Source organism: Xiphias gladius, chromosome 8 (assembly GCF_016859285.1).
Source record: "Xiphias gladius isolate SHS-SW01 ecotype Sanya breed wild chromosome 8, ASM1685928v1, whole genome shotgun sequence".
NCBI lineage: Eukaryota > Metazoa > Chordata > Actinopteri > Istiophoriformes > Xiphiidae > Xiphias > Xiphias gladius.
In genome coordinates this window covers 29,578,357-29,597,672 of record NC_053407.1, presented here as the reverse complement: position 1 = coordinate 29,597,672, position 19,316 = coordinate 29,578,357, and the positions used below count along the sequence as shown (strand labels likewise).

The 19,316-nt window shown below is 46.9% G+C and overlaps 1 protein-coding gene across 2 annotated transcripts in view; it reads left to right on the top strand.

The window, feature by feature from the left end:
* The window catches only part of LOC120793379 (RNA-binding Raly-like protein), a 55,761-nt gene that overhangs the window by 8,659 nt on the left and 27,786 nt on the right, over window positions 1–19,316 (top strand). Inside the window, exon 2 of one of the 2 annotated variants that reach the window (XM_040133391.1) lies at window positions 3,028–3,100. In XM_040133391.1, coding sequence (XP_039989325.1) covers window positions 3,028–3,100 — 73 coding nt within the window. Of the gene's footprint in view, window positions 1–3,027; window positions 3,122–19,316 lie in introns of both variants that reach the window. The other variant, XM_040133390.1, reaches the window with a different exon arrangement.

Below are 19,316 nucleotides of genomic sequence, written 5' to 3'. Positions count from 1 at the left end.
CAGTCTGAGATAAAATATGAACATTAAATTTAAAAGCAAAAACACTGACCAGAAGTACTATTTTCCAGATCATTTCGAAAAACTGACTTAAAGTCACCATCAGTGATCAGCTCTGACAGTTTCAGGTTCTTCTGTACATTGCTTAAAGAGGAAGGTGCAGCGTTTCTGAAGTCATTTTTTCTAAACTCTGTCCTTACTCGGGACCCGACATCTGTAAAACATCAGAGAGCACAGGACTAAGTCACGCTAGGGGCTCTGTGAAGCTGTACTTAGGTACAGCGGTGCAAGTCATTACGTTTCGTCCTGAGAGGAACGTGAATGTCTGAACCAAAGTTCATGGAAATAAATCCAACAGCTGTTGAAACGTCTCACTCAAAACTACAAATGTGAACCTCATGGAGGCGCTACAGGAAAAGTCAGGGGGATCACCAGAGTCAGTGGGATTCCTCCTCTGGGGACCATGAATGTCTGTACAGAATGTCATGGCAATCCATCCAATAGCTGTTGAGATATGTCAGTCTGGATCAAAGTGATGGACCGACCGACACTGCCGTGTCCAAAAATATTAACATTCACCAGACAAACCTTCAGGCAGCAACAAATATCTTATTAAATTCTCCCGAAAAGAATAAAATCTAATATTTAAAATGCTACAGAGGAATCTGAGCCACCGGTAAATTACCTCTTGTCAAGGTAAGACCGTTCTCCCCGGGATGACCATGGACAGTCGCAGGCAGCTCCTGAGAAGGTCTCGCCTCAAATCTCAGCAGAGTAAGTATTAGATTGATTAGTCTCAACGGTTAATTACTTGGTTAAACTTGTTGACACAGTAAAAGTTTTATTACGAAATTTTTAGCAGTTAAGTTTGTTTGTATCGTGTCCATCGGTGCCATTGTCGCTGGGATACCTGTTAAGTCCCAGAAGCATCCTCCATTAGATGCATGAAGGAATTCCAGTTGTCTAAATGTGGACTCTGGATTGGGGCAGTAATTGGGACCTGACTGCTGATGTTTGACACATGTAGACGAACACAAGTACAGACAGAAACACAGACAGAGGAGGATCTAGAAAAAGGCCCACTGGAAATCCAAACTAACACAATACGGCAAGGAAAAGTGCAGTGTGATGCAGTGTAAATGAGTGGTGTAGCAGATGAGCTGGTTTTTGTCTCATGTAGCAGGTCAAACTGAGTATCGATAGCACGACTGGGAAAAAAAAAGGATTCTTTACTTCAACGAGAGAACAACAGTATTTTTTTTTGTGGAGCTTTAATCAGATCCATCTGAGTTAATTAGAGGAATGTTTCTCACAATCCTCTGCTGATCAATAAGGCTTGCGTCTGCTACTGATCAATGAGGCCCCTCAGTTTGTACAGAATATGGAAATAACACAGTGTGGCCCACTGTCCACTATCTGCTCAGCTGCAAATGGCAGACTGTCACAGTCAGAGACCAGCTGGTGAACACAGTGGAGCATTTAGCAGCTGAAGAGCCAGATGTTTCCCTCAGGAGCTGGTGGAGACCAAAACCAGAGCTAAAAGAGAGGGAGGGCTGGACTTAGACTCATCAGGTGGACACAAACACCACCCCCACCAGTTTTACAGCCCACAATAATGGTCAAAACATCAATAAATGCAGCTTTAAACTGTTTAAATGCCAAGTACATGTTGCACTTCCTAAGACAACCTCAGATTTTTATTAAGGGAGCAATACTGCGCTGCAAACCGTGGGGAAGACGTGACTGAGCAAGTCGAAAATGTTTCAGCTCCAGCAAACAATCACAGTCTTCCTGATGAATGAAGAAAGGAGAGACTGGAGGGAAGTAACAGAGAGAACTGAACTGAATTGCTGTGATAAGAGGATCTGCTCCAGGAGGTGGAATTAATCCACATGAACGTGCTGCGCAGAGTTTAACTTTGGTGAACTCCCATGTGTGTGGATTCTCATTCAAGGGCAAGCCCTCTTGACACTGCTGACCTTCGAGGGGACGGAGAGCCGGAGAGTCAAAAATAGAGGAAGCTATTGTAGCTTATTAGCTGTGCTGCACCATTCATTGTTATTGGTGGTGAACAAAACGCAAGGGGGGAGAGTATAGAACAGAAGAGAGAAAACAGAGAGAAGCTCCGGGATAAACTGAAACTAAACTGGAACAGCAAATGCAACCAGAACCGTTTTCTATTAAATTAATGAGGAAATGTTGTTCATTTACGTGTTTGGCCAGTTGCAGATACGAAGGTACCGAACATATCGGTAAAATGTTCTCAGAAAACGTATTTGTTATCTGATCCTGCAGCACAACATCCACTTGCAGCGACTCCAGCGTTATTAAACTGGTTTATGGTTTAAGACACTCACACCACGCAGGCCCACCACCATGTCACAGTCTTCGGGTCTGACATGGGCACATTTGGTACGCCGGCTGTTGGGGGGCTAATGAACACAGACCAGACAAACGGTCCAGCGAGTGACACGAGGCCCAAATTCACTTCGCCGTCTGTCTGAACACCTCGGACCCCTGAAGAGTTCACGGCGTTTTCTAAAATGAAACCCAGAGCTGAAATTTTTTTTTTTTTTTCACACCGCTAAAAGACTCTGTGTCTGTCCCTCTCCGGCTGACAGACAGACAGGTACATGTTTGTTGTTGCAAAGAGCGAAGCAACATGAATGTGAGAGAAAATCGACTCTAGTCTGACAGATGGAGGCCAATTAGACTCTCAGGCCGCTCGTTACGGTGGCCGGCTGAGCCCGCTGGGTCTGTGTGTGTGTGTGTGCAGAGGGGGTGTATCTGTTCCGTTCGTTTTTTGAGTTGTGTATGGGAGTTGTTTGTTTACCGTGGTTTGTGTGTGTGTGTGTGTGTGTGTGTGTGTGTGTGTGTGTGTGTGTGTGTGTGTGTGTGTGTGTGTGTGTGAGAGAGCCTGCAGCGGGGTCAGACTGTGTTACCTGTCCACCTTCATCGCTGTCTCCCTCGGGTCAGGCGGTGAGACACCACGTCTCGGTGTCTAACCTTATCTGACGGTTTGTTTTTCAGACACCGGGATGAACGGCGAGCAGAGAGCCGGTCGCGCCGCGACAGCCAAGAGAGGAAGCGGCGCCCCCAACAGGTGGGTTTGCAGCTTTACACCGTAAGTCTGTGGTTCACTTGAATTGGAATTGTAAGTGCAGTAAGCTAGATGTTGGTTTGAGGCGATCAGACAGGCCTAAACAGCTCCACCAACATTTCAATGACAAAACCCCATCTGCCTCTGGCTGTGTGTTGATATTGCGATGCTCTGCACCGCTAAGTCAAGACTTTCTGTTTCTGTTTATTCATTTATTTTTTTGTTGAGCTGTTTTGCACTTTGCGCTGCCGCACGTACATGAACCAAAGCAGCATGCCACACAGTTCATGCACCCAAAAGCTGCTGCTTTGCGATTGTGGTTGCACGGTTAAAACGAGGCCCATAGTGTTTTACAGGCACATTGAATACGCATTTGCAGCTCATTTAGTGTTAATTTAATAGGAGTTCAGTATTCAGTATTGTATACGGCATTATTGTTGGTGATGTGAGTGGTGGTCATTACTCAGTGGTTTCTGCCGCTGCTGTTTGTGTGCAGCTGACAGTGAGTGACGGTCCAGCTGTCCCCGGCTTTAACCTCATTCTCTGTTTACATGGGAACCAAAGCCAAACTGTCCTCCAAATCCCACCGCCGCCCGCTGCTGGACGGATTAAAGCCGGGACGAACACGGCTCTGCGCCGGCCAGAGCTGGGATTTACAGCCAGGCGGCCGCACAGCCAGCTCTGCTGGGACTGTGAGGATCTGTGGAGAGGACCAGTGGGAACGGTTCACCCTGCCTGGACCAACGATGTTTAGACTTTCACATAACTGGCTCACAGGCTGGCAGCTTTAAACAAGCTTTAATTTAGATCACAAGTCTTGTGAGAAACTGAGGTGAAGGGCCAGAGTTCACAGTCTGAACTGAGGATGGTTTGGAAATAATCCGGTGTGAATCTGACATGTCCGTCATCACTAAAGCAACACTTCCATAAAAGTGAACGAGCAAATTTTCCGAATGCACTAATTATCTGATGACACCGGTCAAGTGTGAAAGGGTATTTTAGTCATTTGTTTCTGCAGAGAAATGTGACGCTGAAAGCTCTGAGGTCATTTCAGGCGCAGATTCACTGTAGAGACTCATTCAAGTAAACATCTTTGGTCAGGAACTTTTTAAGTTTCAACTCATGGACTCATAGTATGTCACATTTCGGTTGACTTTGTCTATCGAATGCGCTGCGTGAAACACGATGTGCAGGGTAAATCCTTAAATCACACAACAGCTGCAGGTAGTTCTGATGCAGAGCTTGGACTTCAGTCAAAGGGCATTAGTCTTCTCTACCTGTGGTTAGCTGTTGCATGCCTGTACACGCTACATCTGAGTGAAATGAGGATCCTGAGGTGAAGTAGTCTTGTGTCCCATGTTTTGTTCAAACGTACGTATTGCTGGTTCAGTCTCAGCCCTTATCCTTTCATCTTTTTATCCCTTTTTTTGTGGTTTATAAGGTTAAGATGGACTTGGCTTGATTCTATTTTCGTTGGGTTTAAATGTATTTATTGTCGGCACGAGGCCCGTTCTTGTCCTTCTACAGTTTTATCCTCACCTAATATCGTTAGTTCATGAGTTTGAATTTGAACTGGTTTAAATGAATGGTGTTTGCTTCGTGACATTTAGTTTTTTTCGTCCTGCGTGGGGACGGGCGTCTGTAGCTTCCAGTCCTACAGACAGCTTCGTCTGAAAGCTTGACCAAGTCTGAATCTTTACATTTTCATTTTGTTGTTTTTCTGAGTCACTGATGCGTTGAGGAGACTGCAGCACCGTGGTACCGACGAGTGCAGGAAGGTTGAGAGTTTTTCACTTCGCAGAGAATTCAAGACCCTCGTTATCCTGACACGCTGTCTGTTGGCGGTTAAGACAATACGTTTAAACTCGGAGAGGACCTCACAAGTAAAGGTCAGAATTTCTCGCTGGTGTTGACAGCGCTGACCTTTGACGGGGACAGAGAAACACACTGGAAACTTCGAACTGGAAGACACTGTAATATTAGCAGTAAATAACCCTGTCCTACAACACTATATATTGCCCCTCTATGGAAATTTGAAATACTTTGCTGCCAGTGACACAATTGGGGGGTTCAGCTGTGTTCCTGTAAGAGAAATGTGTTCTTTTCCGGTTACAGTCCATGCTGCCTTGGCCGGGTCACCAACAGAGCTCGTCGCCACTGCTGCTCAATGTGACCAAAGCAAAGGTGTAATGTCTCCCTCGAGTGTCGTCCAGCTTAGTTTTGATATTGTGAAGATATTCTGTCGTCGAGCAGTGATGTCTCAGCACCGATTTGGCCCCCCCGTGGAAATATGCGTGCCTGCATGTGAAGAGAAGAAGGAGGCTGAGGACGAATGAGACAAAAGCCCCGTTCAGACGTGGAGTACAGGACACCGCTGCTTTGTCAAGCTGTTGAAGAGACGGCTTTGTGCCTTTTAGACATGGGTGACTTTTACAATAATGTTCCTTACGGCTTTATTCGGACATGCCGAGACCGTTACGGAAAGAGCCGCGGTGCGTTGCCGCATTTGGCACCTGACACGTGGGACACGTGTATGACCCCTATCGTCCCCTTTAACTGCCTGGTAATCTCGTCTTCGGTGCGAGGGTAGAGCATCTCTCTGATCTTGGCGTTGCACCAACTGCAGCGGCAAAATATTTTTGCCTGTGTTGTTCGGGCCTGTGCACAACGGTGTGGGATTAGGTTGCAGCTCTTTAAGTCGTGGTTGGCGGGCACCCTGGTCGTCCTCTGCCAGTACGTGGTAATCCGGTCCGTCAGCGTGACTGCACTCATTCAGACTTGCTCCGAACCGAAAGCGATTCAGAAATGTTACGGGTCCGACCTAGTAAGATTGCTGTCCTGAGTGGCAGGAAAACTCACTTTCTCTCCACGCACACCTTCCCTCATCAGCGTGTGTGTGTGTGTGTGCGTGTGTGTGTGTCTTCTGTAGTATTTTCGCCTCTGAACGCTCCAGGTTGTGTTCCAGATGGGTTCGCCCTCCTTCTCTCTCTCCTAATCAAAACTAACAACGTCAAACCTGCTCTGAGCAGCTGAGAACGCGCCTGAGATAAAAACATACAGGAGCCCGGCGAGCATCCACCATTTATCAATGACAAAAGTATTCACCAGCTACCAGGGCAGAAACCTGAAGTATCAAACTGTACAAAGTTTCATGAAAGTCAGACCCTTGAGGCCTTTCAAAGTTTACTTCAAGCGGAAGATAGTCAGTTTTTGGCATTTGAGACTTTAACCGTTCAGTTTTTCGGTGTATCGCTCCCCTGAGGACCCAGCTGTTTTACCCCCACAGGTGCGTTGAGCGCTGTATGTTCAACTGCCCCGTTGGTTTGCAGTGCCAGAGCAAGGTGTTGGTGTTTGCACCCGTGTGTAGAAAAAGTTTTCAGCCTAATTTAAGAGGGTCGCTGCTCTAGTACGATTCCCAGTCATTAGTGTAGGCTTACTCTGGCACTGATGCTGCCATATGTTGTTCCTGAAACCGTGGTGTCTCTCTCCTATCCTGTGCTCGGATTCTGCTTCTTCAACCCTCCTGATGACAGTCAGAACCCTGAACCCCGAACTAATCCGTGAACCAATTATCTGTCAACAGCTGTCGCGGTGATATGTGGATCCTAAAATACTTTGCGCAGATAGAATCAGGAGACCTAGAGCTGTCAACGTCGTGCGAAGAGCGAGTCCGGTACGGACCAAAACACTCCTGAGGAGTCCAACCAGTGGGACGGTGTGTTTTTAAAAGGTTCAAAAAGCTCAAACTTTCCAGACTTTTTAGTTCAGTCTGTGTGATCTCAGGTGTAAAAGTCTCAGCTCTTCATAATTCAGCTGGTAAATTTAGTGCATAATTTTTTTTTGAAGTAATATTGTACCACTTTCTGCTTCGCTTACTCAGATATTGCGATGATTTTCTTGCAAAAAAACACATATATCAAAGAACGTGCTGCACTGTGAGACTGCCTGTCGCTGGAGAAATATCTGGATAGTATCGTACCATCGTTTACCCATCGACTCCGTGCCCTGTGCCCGATCCTCCACAGCCTCGTCTCTCGGGGCCGAAGCCCTCCGAGACCCTGCGGTCGCTCCGTCCTGCGTTTTAAATCACTTCTCTCCCCGCGGACGTCCTTTCATGTTCATCTTAAAGAGGAGCTTTTTAAAGCAGCCCGTGCATCTCGGTGCTTCGGTCCGACTCCGAGCTTCAGAGACAATGACTCCGGGGAGAGTCTGAGGTGAAGGAAACAGAGATGTGTTGGTGTGTGTTACACTTTATCAATACTTCACTGCGCCGGTGCTGCGAGGTCGAACAGCGTTCGGAAAAACACTCTGTCTCCCCTGTGATGGGCCAAAAGCTTCCCCAGACTCCATGAGGTTTTAATTGTTTGGATTGTCGTTCATCAGACGGTGATTAGCTGCTGAGGGGTCTCTGGATAGCACACTGCACATTTTACTCTCACGCCAGTATCGGATAAGGAAGACTATCGGGAGGAATTTCTTATGCAGGGAAAAAAACGTCACATCGTGTGAAAAAAGACATTTTGGAGTCGTTGTGCGTCTGAAACTGCTGCATAAAATGTCTTCTACATCGTCACAATACACTGATTAGACTGATAGTTGATCCTAATCTGATTCCTCATGCTCACCTCTGTTGGATCGGCCGTTATTGAACAGATTTTGTGAAATCTGAGGAATCCCTTAGAGAAACCGTGAAATTAAAATATACATAGATTTGCATTATAAGTTAAAAATGCAATAAAAGCTCTTTTTTATGTATTTATTTTTTAGTATTTTTATTTTCACCTGGCCATGAACTGTCTATCAATTGTCTAATTACTTTTGAGCCTCTGAAAATGAGGGACTATGTATAAAAAAGGCTGTAATTCCTAAACAGTTGATGCGATATTTTTGATAAACCCCTCGAACTAAAGCTGGACGTCGACACTTCGGTCACATCTTGATGTCTTCGTTTCACATCCCTCGTGGTGGTGTACAGAGGCCAAATCAGGAAAACCGTGCCACTGCCAACCGTATGATTATGTCTTCAAACAGACGGTTTTGTCTCTGCAGTGTTCCGGTGTCTGTCCATGTGCTTGTTTGGTTTGAGTCAGTGTCAGTGTGACTTGAAAGTATTTGTCGTCATGTTGGATGATCCTGTCACAGAGTCCACAGCAGCTGTTATTTTAATATGACAGAATGGTACAGTCAGAGCTGCTGTCCTGCTGAGAGAACACACACACACACACACACACACACACACACACACACACACACACAAGGGCGTTGTTGTGCAATTACATAATTTCTCCTCTGGGCCTCACTAAATCACTCCAATATGATCGATGGCTCCGTCCTCACTGTGTTTGGTAGGCATACAGACACACAAACACATTCGTACTTCTATACTTGTAAGGGCCCCAGTTCAATGCAAATAACCAGCTTACAGTTGTTTTTCCTCCAGTGTCTTAAACATCATGTAAACCAAAAACCTGGTTTCCATCACCTGGGTTCGGGAATTACAGACCAGATGTTTCCAGGTAGATTTCTCCAGGGGAACACAGATTTCGGTCAACTGGGTGACGCCTCCACGTATCTATGATTCCATCCAAAGTCCGACTAAAACCGGAACTAACACAAAGCGGCCTCAAGGAGTCTGACGCACGGATTGGCAGTAACCAGGTTTTCTGAAGCTGGATTTATAGCCAATGCCCGGGGGTTAACGGGAGGCCGCTGCAGGTGCCTGCGGCGTAGATTTAGATTTACAGTTGAGGGTTGGACTTCACCCACTGACACCACCTCCTCAAAAGCCAGATGCGTGTCATGCTTTACAATCCCGCCACTAACTGTGTTTACATTCTCTCATTTACCTTGTGATGCAGAGCGGCTTCATCAGACTTGTACAACGTGTCTCTTCGCTGCGTCTCAGTAGTGACTAAGAGACGACCCCCCCCGTGCAATCGCTGCGATTACGCTCAGTCGTTTGTGCAGAGCGGCGACGGCGGCGCAGTGTCATCGCTTTGTTAGGCGTCTTTCCTTAACTTCGTGTTGTCCTCATCCTTCACAACTCCGCCGGCTTCAGAAACACGTCGGCTGTAAACACAAGCAGCTAATCACGGTTCTGGCACCACCCACGTGGCGTCTCCGTCGACGTAGCCTTAAGCTCCTGTAAACACTCTCACTGACGAAATACATTACCCAGGCCCCTGGCCTCAACCTAAACCTAATTCTGCCCTTAACCCTCTTCTCCAGCACCAGACAAAATACCGTCACTTTCCAAAAATGTCCCCGCCGTCAAGGTGTGAACCTCAAACTGGTCCTCGCAGTGACACAAGTATGAGAACGCACACACACACACACACACACACACACACACACACACACACACACACACACACACACACACACACACACACACACACACACACACACGCACACACACACACACACACACACACACACACACACGCACACACACTGACAGACGGTTTGAACGGCCCGATCCCGGCTGAGCGGTTTGTCTCTCACCAGACTCGTGGATCTGAGGACAGCTGCCGTCCAGTCAGCTGCTCGGCATCCAAACCCACAACAAGAGAGACTAAATACTCCCTGTGTTCTATATGTATAATAGGCTGCTATATGTATTATCAGTACTGCTGCTCATATCTCTGTTGCTAGTCCTGCTGTTACTAATACCAGACTTGTTTAGTCCAGTGGAATCAGACTCTTGTTTTCTCCCTTGGCACAAATGAATTCTGGAGCCTTTAGTTTTTTTGTTTTTTTTTGGGTGGTGCGACTGTGATCCAACCCTACCGCGTGGTGCATTTGGCAGGTGTGAGATAAATGGCTCCTGTCTCCAGGTGCACTCTGCCTACTGGGATGCGGGCGAGTGTCACGACCCCCAGGTAGGTTCTTATTAATTCAGACACAAGGTCAACGACAAAATTCACCGAGTCAAGGGGGCGCACAGTTATTCTGCTGTGATAAACGTGATCCCTAAATCAATACAAATAAACAAAAGAACGGAAAGGGACTGACAGGCCGGACAAAGTTAACAAGAGCCCAGGTCCCACCGGGTGGTGGCCTGGGCTCTTGTTAAGCTTCCCCCGAACCTAAACCACGATTAAAAACTGAACCTAACAGAGACAGGGAGAACACATACACACATTAGTTGCCAGATAAATATGCAGATTATCACGAGCAGCGCATAACAATGTGGAAAATCAACAGTCGCTGGACCCCCCACCAGCCCCCGTGAGCTGTGTCCTTAATAAAGTCTGAAATGAGAATGAATCGAGGCTCGAACCATCAGCCCCACCCTTTTGAGGTTGGCTACCAGTCAAAACACAAATAACAACCTGCAACTGTGACAATATGTTAAGCTAAATGAGCTGAAACCAACACTCAGCATGTTTGGCAGCGGAGCAGAGGATGCCGGGGCCCGGCCCCGGCCCCGGCCCCGGCCCCAGCACCCAGCACCCAGCTCAGGGTTTGGTTGGGGCTGGATCCTTTCTCTGGCACTGGCAACTGATGACAATGAGTATATGTTGTGGCCTGTTAGTAGCTCACACACCCCTAGATGTAACAACAATGCAACCCTGTCTCCTAGAGACAATGTTTATCAGTTGCCTCTGAACACAGTCCAGCCACGGAAATAATTGGGAACACAGTTAGAAATACGAGTTTCTACAACACAGGGTCCTGTAACTACACCTGTTCCCCGGGTACTGTTGCATTAGAAGAACCACGGCTACAGTTACCATTCTTGTGTTTCGACTGTACTTGTGCTACTGTACCAATTCTACTACGACTACTACTGCAGTCGTGTGTGATCTGGGAGAGACAGAGAATGAGCAACCGTTCTGCTTTTACCGCCCCTTGTGCAGGAAATGTCGTTGAATGAAATAAAGGATCCAAGTACAATATCTTCAAACCGTCCACTTATTTAGGGAAGTTCTGGGAGTCCAGGAAGAAAAACCCTCCCGGGTGGATGATCCCTGTTGTCATTGCTCTTCGTTATTCGATCACCTGGACTGTTTTGTGACCAACAAGCTGTTCACTGCTGTACTCTAACAATGGATGTCTTGTAACACTACTGCAAATTCCGGTACAGCTGCAGCCCCGGCTGTTGTTTGACTCATATTTTTGGTCAAGGTGTTATTTTTGCTGAAGTCTCAGAGACGAGCAACTTCGCCCAAGCCCTCCGCTCCGACGCGCACGGCATGCTGGGATGCCCGCTGGTCCTTTCCCGCTGAATCCGTGCGAATCAGTGTTTAATCAGCTGACGGGGAGGCGCCCCGGGCTCCCGGCAGGTTTCGGTTTGTATTGTTTTCACATTGATGTGTGGGCTTGTTTGAGTTGGACTCTCAGGCTGCATAAACTGTGTTTTTACCACCTCCTGATTAACTTCACATCAACTGAGCGAGGGGGCAGACGCAGAAAAATCAAAGGAGCGACGGAGGACGAGAGAGGAGATAGAGAGAGATAAAGTGTTGACGCAGGAGAGAGAGAGAGAGAGAGAGGGGGGCAGTGCACTGAGCAGAACACTGTAATTATGTCTTCTTGTCCCTTGATTGCCCTGCTGAGCTTAGTGTTTAGTGGAGAGAGATGAATCAGCGTTTTCTTTGAGGAGAAAAATAACAGCTCGATAAAGAGACGGCAGAAAAAAACAAAACCAAAAAAACCCAAAAAAACCCCAAAAACAGACACACACACACACACACACACACACACACACACACACACACACACACACACACACACACACACACACACACACACACACACACACACAGGGAAGGTAACCTGAGAGAAAATTAAACAGCCTCCTTGTTTAAATTTAAATGTCGCCTTTGATGGAGCTGTGATGGCGGCTGCCGTTTTCCCCTCCATTTCACCTCATCAAATCTGAAATGAACGAATGTGTTTACTGTACATGCAGACAAAACATGCAATTTAAATATAATTAAGATAATAATGCAGATTAACGTCGACCAGCTGCTGAACCATGCCGTCGCTGTTCCGCTGTTATTTGGAACAAAGTGAAACTGCCGCAGCATTTCCCAGACCTTCCTGCGTCGCAGAAAATGTCACCTTTAAAAAAAAGTGAAACACTCAATATCTCTGTATGTGTTTAGTCCTTTGACCACAACTGAAAAAAGTGGCATTGAATGTAATAAAAACCCTTTAAAGTCACAATCCCTAAGATTTTCATTACATTAAAGATCCTTTTTGTTGCTATTTATGTTCCTGTCGCACAAGACAGAACGTGGGGGAACTGTCACGCTACTGTTCAGAGCATCACCCGTCGACATCGGCCTTCCTGTTCACCCAACGCTCGTTTAGAGTTTTGTGAAGTCGCCGTTGATGCAAACTGAATATTTTTAAAGCACTCGGCCGACTAACTACTGGCGTCTCCATACAAACGCGGTCATGTTGTGACCACCACTTTCAGTTATTTCAACTCTGACAGCTCAAAATACTACAATACCCACGAGCCTCGGGCCGCCGTTGCCACGGAGAAGAAGCCAGTCTCAACTGCAGCACAACTACAGTGTTTTCAATTTTCTCTGCAGCGTAATTTTTAGTTCTCGCCCGTCGTTAGTGAAGTTGCTGAAGTGCACCTTGGGAGTTGTAGTTAACATATACCTCGAAGTTTTTATATCCACCGGCTTGTATCTTCAACCAGATATTTTCTGATGCAGTTGTTCATCTTTTGTGCTGACGAGGATTTAGTGTCTGCCCGGCGTCGCGTCCAGGCGAGCCTCTGTTCCACCGCCTTCATTCAGTCTTTTTGAAAAAAAATGAGGCACGTCCCTGGAGTTTTCTTTCCATATTCTAAGACAAATTTCCATCCACTACAGCAGTTGCTATAAGAAACTAGAACCTTTGTGATTTTAACAAAGTTAAATAACGAAAAAAGCTTATACGTAGAAATTACAGCGCAGTGTGAAACTGTTACTTGGTTTCGCCCGTATCCATAAAACTCACCAACGCTCTCTACTAATGTAGTTTTTCCAGCTTTCTAGTTGTAATCTCTGCTCATGGACTCGCCTCTTTCTGTCGAGCCGTGACATTCAGCTCGCAAACGTCTAGGGCTGATGGGAAATGATGTTTATGAAAGGCCGCTAAAAAACACAAATATTGGAAAGACAAAGACTTCAGTTGTTAGCGGAGTTACAAATGTCAGTGGGACTTTATAATCGGGTTTTCTTGCCAGAACTCAGAAGTTCTGGTTTCACTAGACTCTGGCTGGCGTGAGGCGTCCATCTTTGTTTGCTTTTACGGGCAGTTCTGTATCATTCAGTGCCAAGTCGGATATATCAGATTTTCCCAGTTGCAACCAAAACTTGAACGTTGACGTAAACAGTTTTCACAACTCGGACACTGGTCGGTTACAGTAAGTCGCTCCCCAGGAGCATGACTGCGGCGTAAGTTCCCCTCCACATCGACTGACCGACCTCGCGTTGACCTTCCGAGCTCGCGGCAGCCTGAGGTCACAGCCGAGAACCCCGACCTCCTGACCTGCACCTCGGTCCGAGCCGAGCGAGCTGAGGTGGCAAGAACACGGCTGAAAGGCCCATTAACCTCCCTCTCACAAAGCCACGCTACACTGCGCCGCTGCTGATTTATTACACTGCAAGCTGGCGAGGGTGAGCGGTAAATCAGAATAAATGGATGTGGCGTGTGTATTTGTGTTTTTGTGTGTGTGTGTTCGCATGAGGAGGGGGCTGCATAACTGCTGCGAGGAAGCGAGGAAACCAAACGAAACTAGAGGAAACCACCCAGGAAGACATGAATACGTATGAGCACACACGCAAACACACACTTTGCTGTTTGGCGCGCGGTGGGGGGGGGTTATTGATGCTGAATGCTGTCATTAGTGTTGGAGGGTGTAATCGTTAAGTAGCGGCTATATAAATGCAAATTCCTCATCATTGCTTTGCCACGTCTCCTCTCTTTGTGCTGCGTTGGAGCTAGGCCAGTTCAGCCATGCGCTCCCCGCTGCTCACCTCCGCTTTTTGTCTCGCACCTTGTTAGCTTCATCTTTCGCCAGATTCCCGCCGCCGAGGCGACTCCCCCGCTCTAAAAACAAAACAAAACAAAACAAAGCTGACTTCTCATATCAGCCGCTGCAAAATAAATAATAATAAAAAAGGGTATTTGAACAGCTCATTGATTTCGCGCTCTCGCCACGAAGGCCCTCTCTAAATGTGCTCGTCCGCGGTGTTTATTGACGTTCCCCGCTGCAGCAGAGCAGCCGCCGAGTTCTCTGATAACGCCGTTAGGGTCTGAGGCAGTGCGGCGCAGAGCAAATTAAAAGCCTTATTAACACCTGCGAGGGCTTCTTCACTGCGATTAGGAGCACGGCACTGACATAACTTCACAGCCGCACAGCAGCTGCGGTGGAAGGTAACTGTCCTTGAGTCCTTGCGTATTCCATTTTATGTTACCTCATACTTCTGCCCCACTAGATTGTAGAGGGAAACATTGCACTTTTTAACCCCACCGCATTTATTTGACAGAACTTGGTACGGTGTTTAAACCTCAAGTCCGCACACGATTCTCATCCTGAATCCTCACAGAGGATTTATTAATCCATCGTCCTTCGTGCAGGAGTAAACTCGAAGGGAACCGAAAATACCGCAACAGCCAGTGCTGCTGTTTATCTCCCCTTATATTCCGAAAGTCCAGACCAGTATCCACAAGTGCCACAGGCGTGGTCGGAAAACTGCGCGGGTCCGGTCTTCACCTGCACGCAAGCAACCGACCGCCTCAAAGTGTCATTAAGTCTTCTGAAAGGACTTCAGGAGACCTGGATCAAACCTAATACAGATCGCAGCAAATGTGACCAAATATCAACATGTACTTAATAGTAAAATAAATCATATTCAACGGTAGATTAGAATTTGGCTCCTGGACACAGCTTCAGGTTCAGCTTTCTTTGCAGATGCAGGTTTTACGTACAAAACCTGTGATCGGCTCATGAAATACAATGAATTGTTATAGATTCAAGTATCTGAAATGACTCTAACTCAAGTTTGCTCCAGCTCCAATAGCTACAACATGAAAATCTACCGTTATCATTTGACTGCCGCGCCCTCTGGGCCTCTGTAATGATGGAGCCTTCTGGTGTCAGATCAGAAAACGTGTCTGATCGTAATTGTCTGTTAATGTGTTTGTAAAGTTATTGTTTAACATAAACCAAATCTTTGTGTTTATTTGTCGAGAAGATAATGCAAATTGCTATTTTATACTTCATCTGGAGGGATCTGGAGAGTCCAGGCCTCCGCTAACACTGTTACAGCTTCTTCCAAATGCGTCATTTCTGTCACTTTTAATTTAAAATTCAGCTCTTGACCCTGCAAACATCCCCTCAGGATTTGTCCTGAAATCTGGATCTCCAAAATCTAATTAGCTGCTCGTGGCCTGAGGCCGATCTGTCCTCCAAATCTCAGCGAAAGCTGATGTTAAATTTGTGAAAAATCCTGCTGACAGACAGACGGCAGCTTAACCTCGGTGGAGGAGGTGATGAAATGTCCCTGAAATGACCAAAATACCCTTAAAACCAGAAAAAAAAGGGGTAAACCTGCTGAATAAAGGCTTTCAACTGCTACTGCCGCAGACGGGCTGGATGGATTTTAATAATGCAATCAGGACCAGGTCCAGCTGTGATGTTTTTCCTGGAGTAAAATCCCGTGTTACCTCAGATCCTCCTTTGATTTGAAACATCGGCAGAGGTCGTCCACAATCTGGGGAGTAAATAGGACACGGCGAGTTGTTTACAGAGGCTGTCTGAGGTCGGCCATCTGATTCATCTAACGGTGCAAGCAGCGGCCCCGTCTTGTCTGACCAGACGTCTCGCTCTTGTTGATTGTATTTTTTGCCTTATAGATGCTTTCATCTGTAGCCCTCTTCCTCTGCTGCTGTTCTTGCGCCACGCTGGCGACACGCCTCGAGGAGTGACAACGGCGGCCGGTCCAACTGATCCTGTTTCAATTCAGCAGCGTTCATTACAGCACCAGAGAAAAATCCTGTAATTCTGTCTCCTAGACCCCCCAAAATATCTGTGAATCCCAAGCGAATCAGGCTTTCGTCGCTAACTGCCCGGATGAAAATGAGTTTTGAAAATGCAATAATTGTAAATGTTCCCACTCAAACAAGATCAAAAAGTTAGACAACATCCTCATTGAAATCATATAACAGGGAGGCCCTTTACATGCTTGTGGAGCTGCCGTGAAATTAGTCGGGTGAATTGAAATCGGTTTGGACGAGTGCTCCGGCAGGAGGAGGGAAAAAAGGATTTGAGGGTGTGTGTTCATTTTCCTAAATGCACCGCTGTGGACAAGAGCCCAGATTGTTGTATATAAAATCCAAAAGAGCCTGAAGGACAATTTTTGCCGGGATTATAAAAACTTGAGTAGCCGGTTGTTTCGCCCGTTATGGGCCCATAAATACAGCGAGGAGCGTCCTCTCAGGTGATGCGGCTGTAATATCGGTCTAATTACACAGAAAAAAACCAAGGGTGTGAGCCATAAAAGAGTCATTTGGTGTGATCCCGGCTCAGAGGAGCGGGGCCGACCCGCAGATCAATAGTCATGTTTGAAGGTTTGCTTCAACACAGCTCGATGGGAAACGCACGGCTGAGCCAAAGCACTGAATCGGCCTCGGATCGATTCCGTCGTTAAAAGGTGATTAATGCCCATCGTGGCTGATGAAGACGGATGAAGGCAGCGGCAGCAGCAGATGATACAACTTCTTACAAAAGACTGGGAGGATATGAATTTGACTCCAAATCCCCCGTTGCCCTACCAGTCATTACCTCTCTGTCTCTCTTTACCTTTATCTGTCTATCCCTCTTTCTCTCTGGCAGCCCAGCTCTATCTCCTCGTCTCTTCTCTGTATTAGTCTCAGCCCTCAGTTAGAAAAGGCTTGTCGCTGGCGTCTGTGTGTGTGTTTTAACTGTGTGCTACAGGGTTATTGATTCTTTCTCAGTCGATAAATTGTGCCACGGTTTGGAGTTCAGTCTCCTTCTCTCTGTTGTTATCTGTCCAGCTGAGAAAAGGACCGATTCTTCTTCTGTCTCCAGAAGATTGAAAAATAAAGGTACATTTAATGAACGTAGGGGATGAAATGGATGCGTCCCCACCAACTTTCAGGGATGACTGTCTCCAGGAAAAGGGACAACACTGGTTGCTCGTTCAAATGACTAAAACAGCCAACGTTTCCCTGACAACGACTTCGTGTCGTTGTGCGAGTGATTACTTTGACAAAGGGTGGACGTAGCATGACGATGTTATAGGGCGACAAAACCTATCAAAGTGGGGGAATACTCGAAGCAAACTGGTTCCTGTGACGTGTCGTCCGACCACGTCTGAAGGAAAAAGCGTTCCTAGCCGCTCTGGATGGCAGCACTCGAAGGCGTAGTGAAAAGATGGCTGACATAAAGAGGGAGGAGACGTGACTGCTCGAATGGTGACAGTGAATCTTTCAGACTGTCACTCCTCAAAGGCGCCCAACGTGCTGCACTTTAGGGATCAGGTTGTTTTGGCCCTGAACCCGATCCCACTCTTGGCTCTACAGCAACGCTCAGCCCGCTTGTGGTTGTGCAGCGGTGTTGCAGAGCGACGCTCCTGTTGCCTCGTAAACAGTCTTTGGCTGAGTACAGACGCCGGCCGCAGAGAGCCCTTCAAACCGACAACAGACAAGGTAAATTTCAGCCTGCCGTCAAGTAATTCACAGAATGAATGTTAATTAGTGACATCTGAAGATGTTTCGCTGCGAATCTGTTTATTTTGCAAGCCTGGTTGTCAGGACAGAGTCAGTCTCAAATAATGTTTCACATTCACACGCTCTAATTTTCCCTCGCATGTGGTACGGGATGCTGCACGGTAGAGCCCAGCTGTAAGGAGAGCCGCACTGCAACACCAGGACGTTGAGGCGGACAAAACGCAGACAGTCCGGTAAAGGAAGGATCGGGGTTGGATCTGCTTCATTTTAGCCGATATACAGTCCATTAAAATTTGTTCAATGAAAAACTGAGACGTTCAGATCCTGAACTCTCGGACGCCAACACAGCTGAGCGGTCCGGGCGCGAAGTGGGCGTCAGTGTCGGATTGCTGGTTTCGGAAACAGGCAGCATCGTCATTTCGTTTGACGCCACGCGTTGTGAGAGGATTGACGCCGAGATCACTTCTGTGTCCAGCTGACAGCTCTGCCCGGCTCGCTGCTAACGGGTCAGCGCCCAGTATGCACCTAGCATTAGGTGCACAAGTGTGAAAATGGGAACGTGGACCAGCCGTCTGTGGATTTGTTGACCTAATAAAACAGTGCCGCCTTGCTCAGAGGCTCTCGGACACTGTGATAAGTAAGTCTGAATGCCAACTGCCCAGTTCCGCCTGTGGAGCGAGAGTTTTGTGCATTATTATAATGACTTTTTACTCCAATCGTCATGTAACTTGACTCGACGTCTCCGCCTACATAGTCTTCTCTTCCCCCTCAGAAAAAAAACAAACACTCAGGTGTTTTTGCCTGATAGATCAGCTCCTCCAACCAGTCTTATGGTCATAATGGGTCACAATAAGCTGCTTGCACAGACAACCTAGCAGATTTTAAGTGGCAGAAAAGGTCCTGCTGTGAGACACCTGACCAGTTAGAGGGTGCACAGACTGTTAATGGCAGGTTAATGGCCTGAGCAGAGTTGGCTGCACTGGTGAGCCACGTTCCTGCAGTTAGTGGTGAGAAGGTTTACCAGACACTGAAACACCGGACGGTGGTTTATAAAAATATGAGACCAGACTTTATGGCAGGATTTATATGTTGCAGCGACACTATCCTCCGTCTCACTGACAAGCTAAACAACTGGGAACACACTGTTCACGCTGTGATTGGCCAGTGCGTTGCGACGTTGCATCGCTTTGCGCCAGAAGTTGAGCCAGGTTCAACTCTTTTGCCAGATGACCCAGCATTAATGCAGCCCCCTGTGGTCTAACTGACACGAATAAGGGGGTGCATGTTGTAACTCAGTGATTTTGTGAGTCTGAACACGGCCTTCAACAATACTGATTTATTATTGACTTATCATGATATCCAGATCCTTTTTCCTTAATCACTATAAAAACAAACTGTTTTTCTCAAGATCAGTGAGCCCTGATCATCGTCTCCTGTCGCCTTAAATCCGTATCGTCTTTGTTTTCTCCGGGTCTTGACCTAAAATCTTGAACTACGTTACAAGGTCACACGA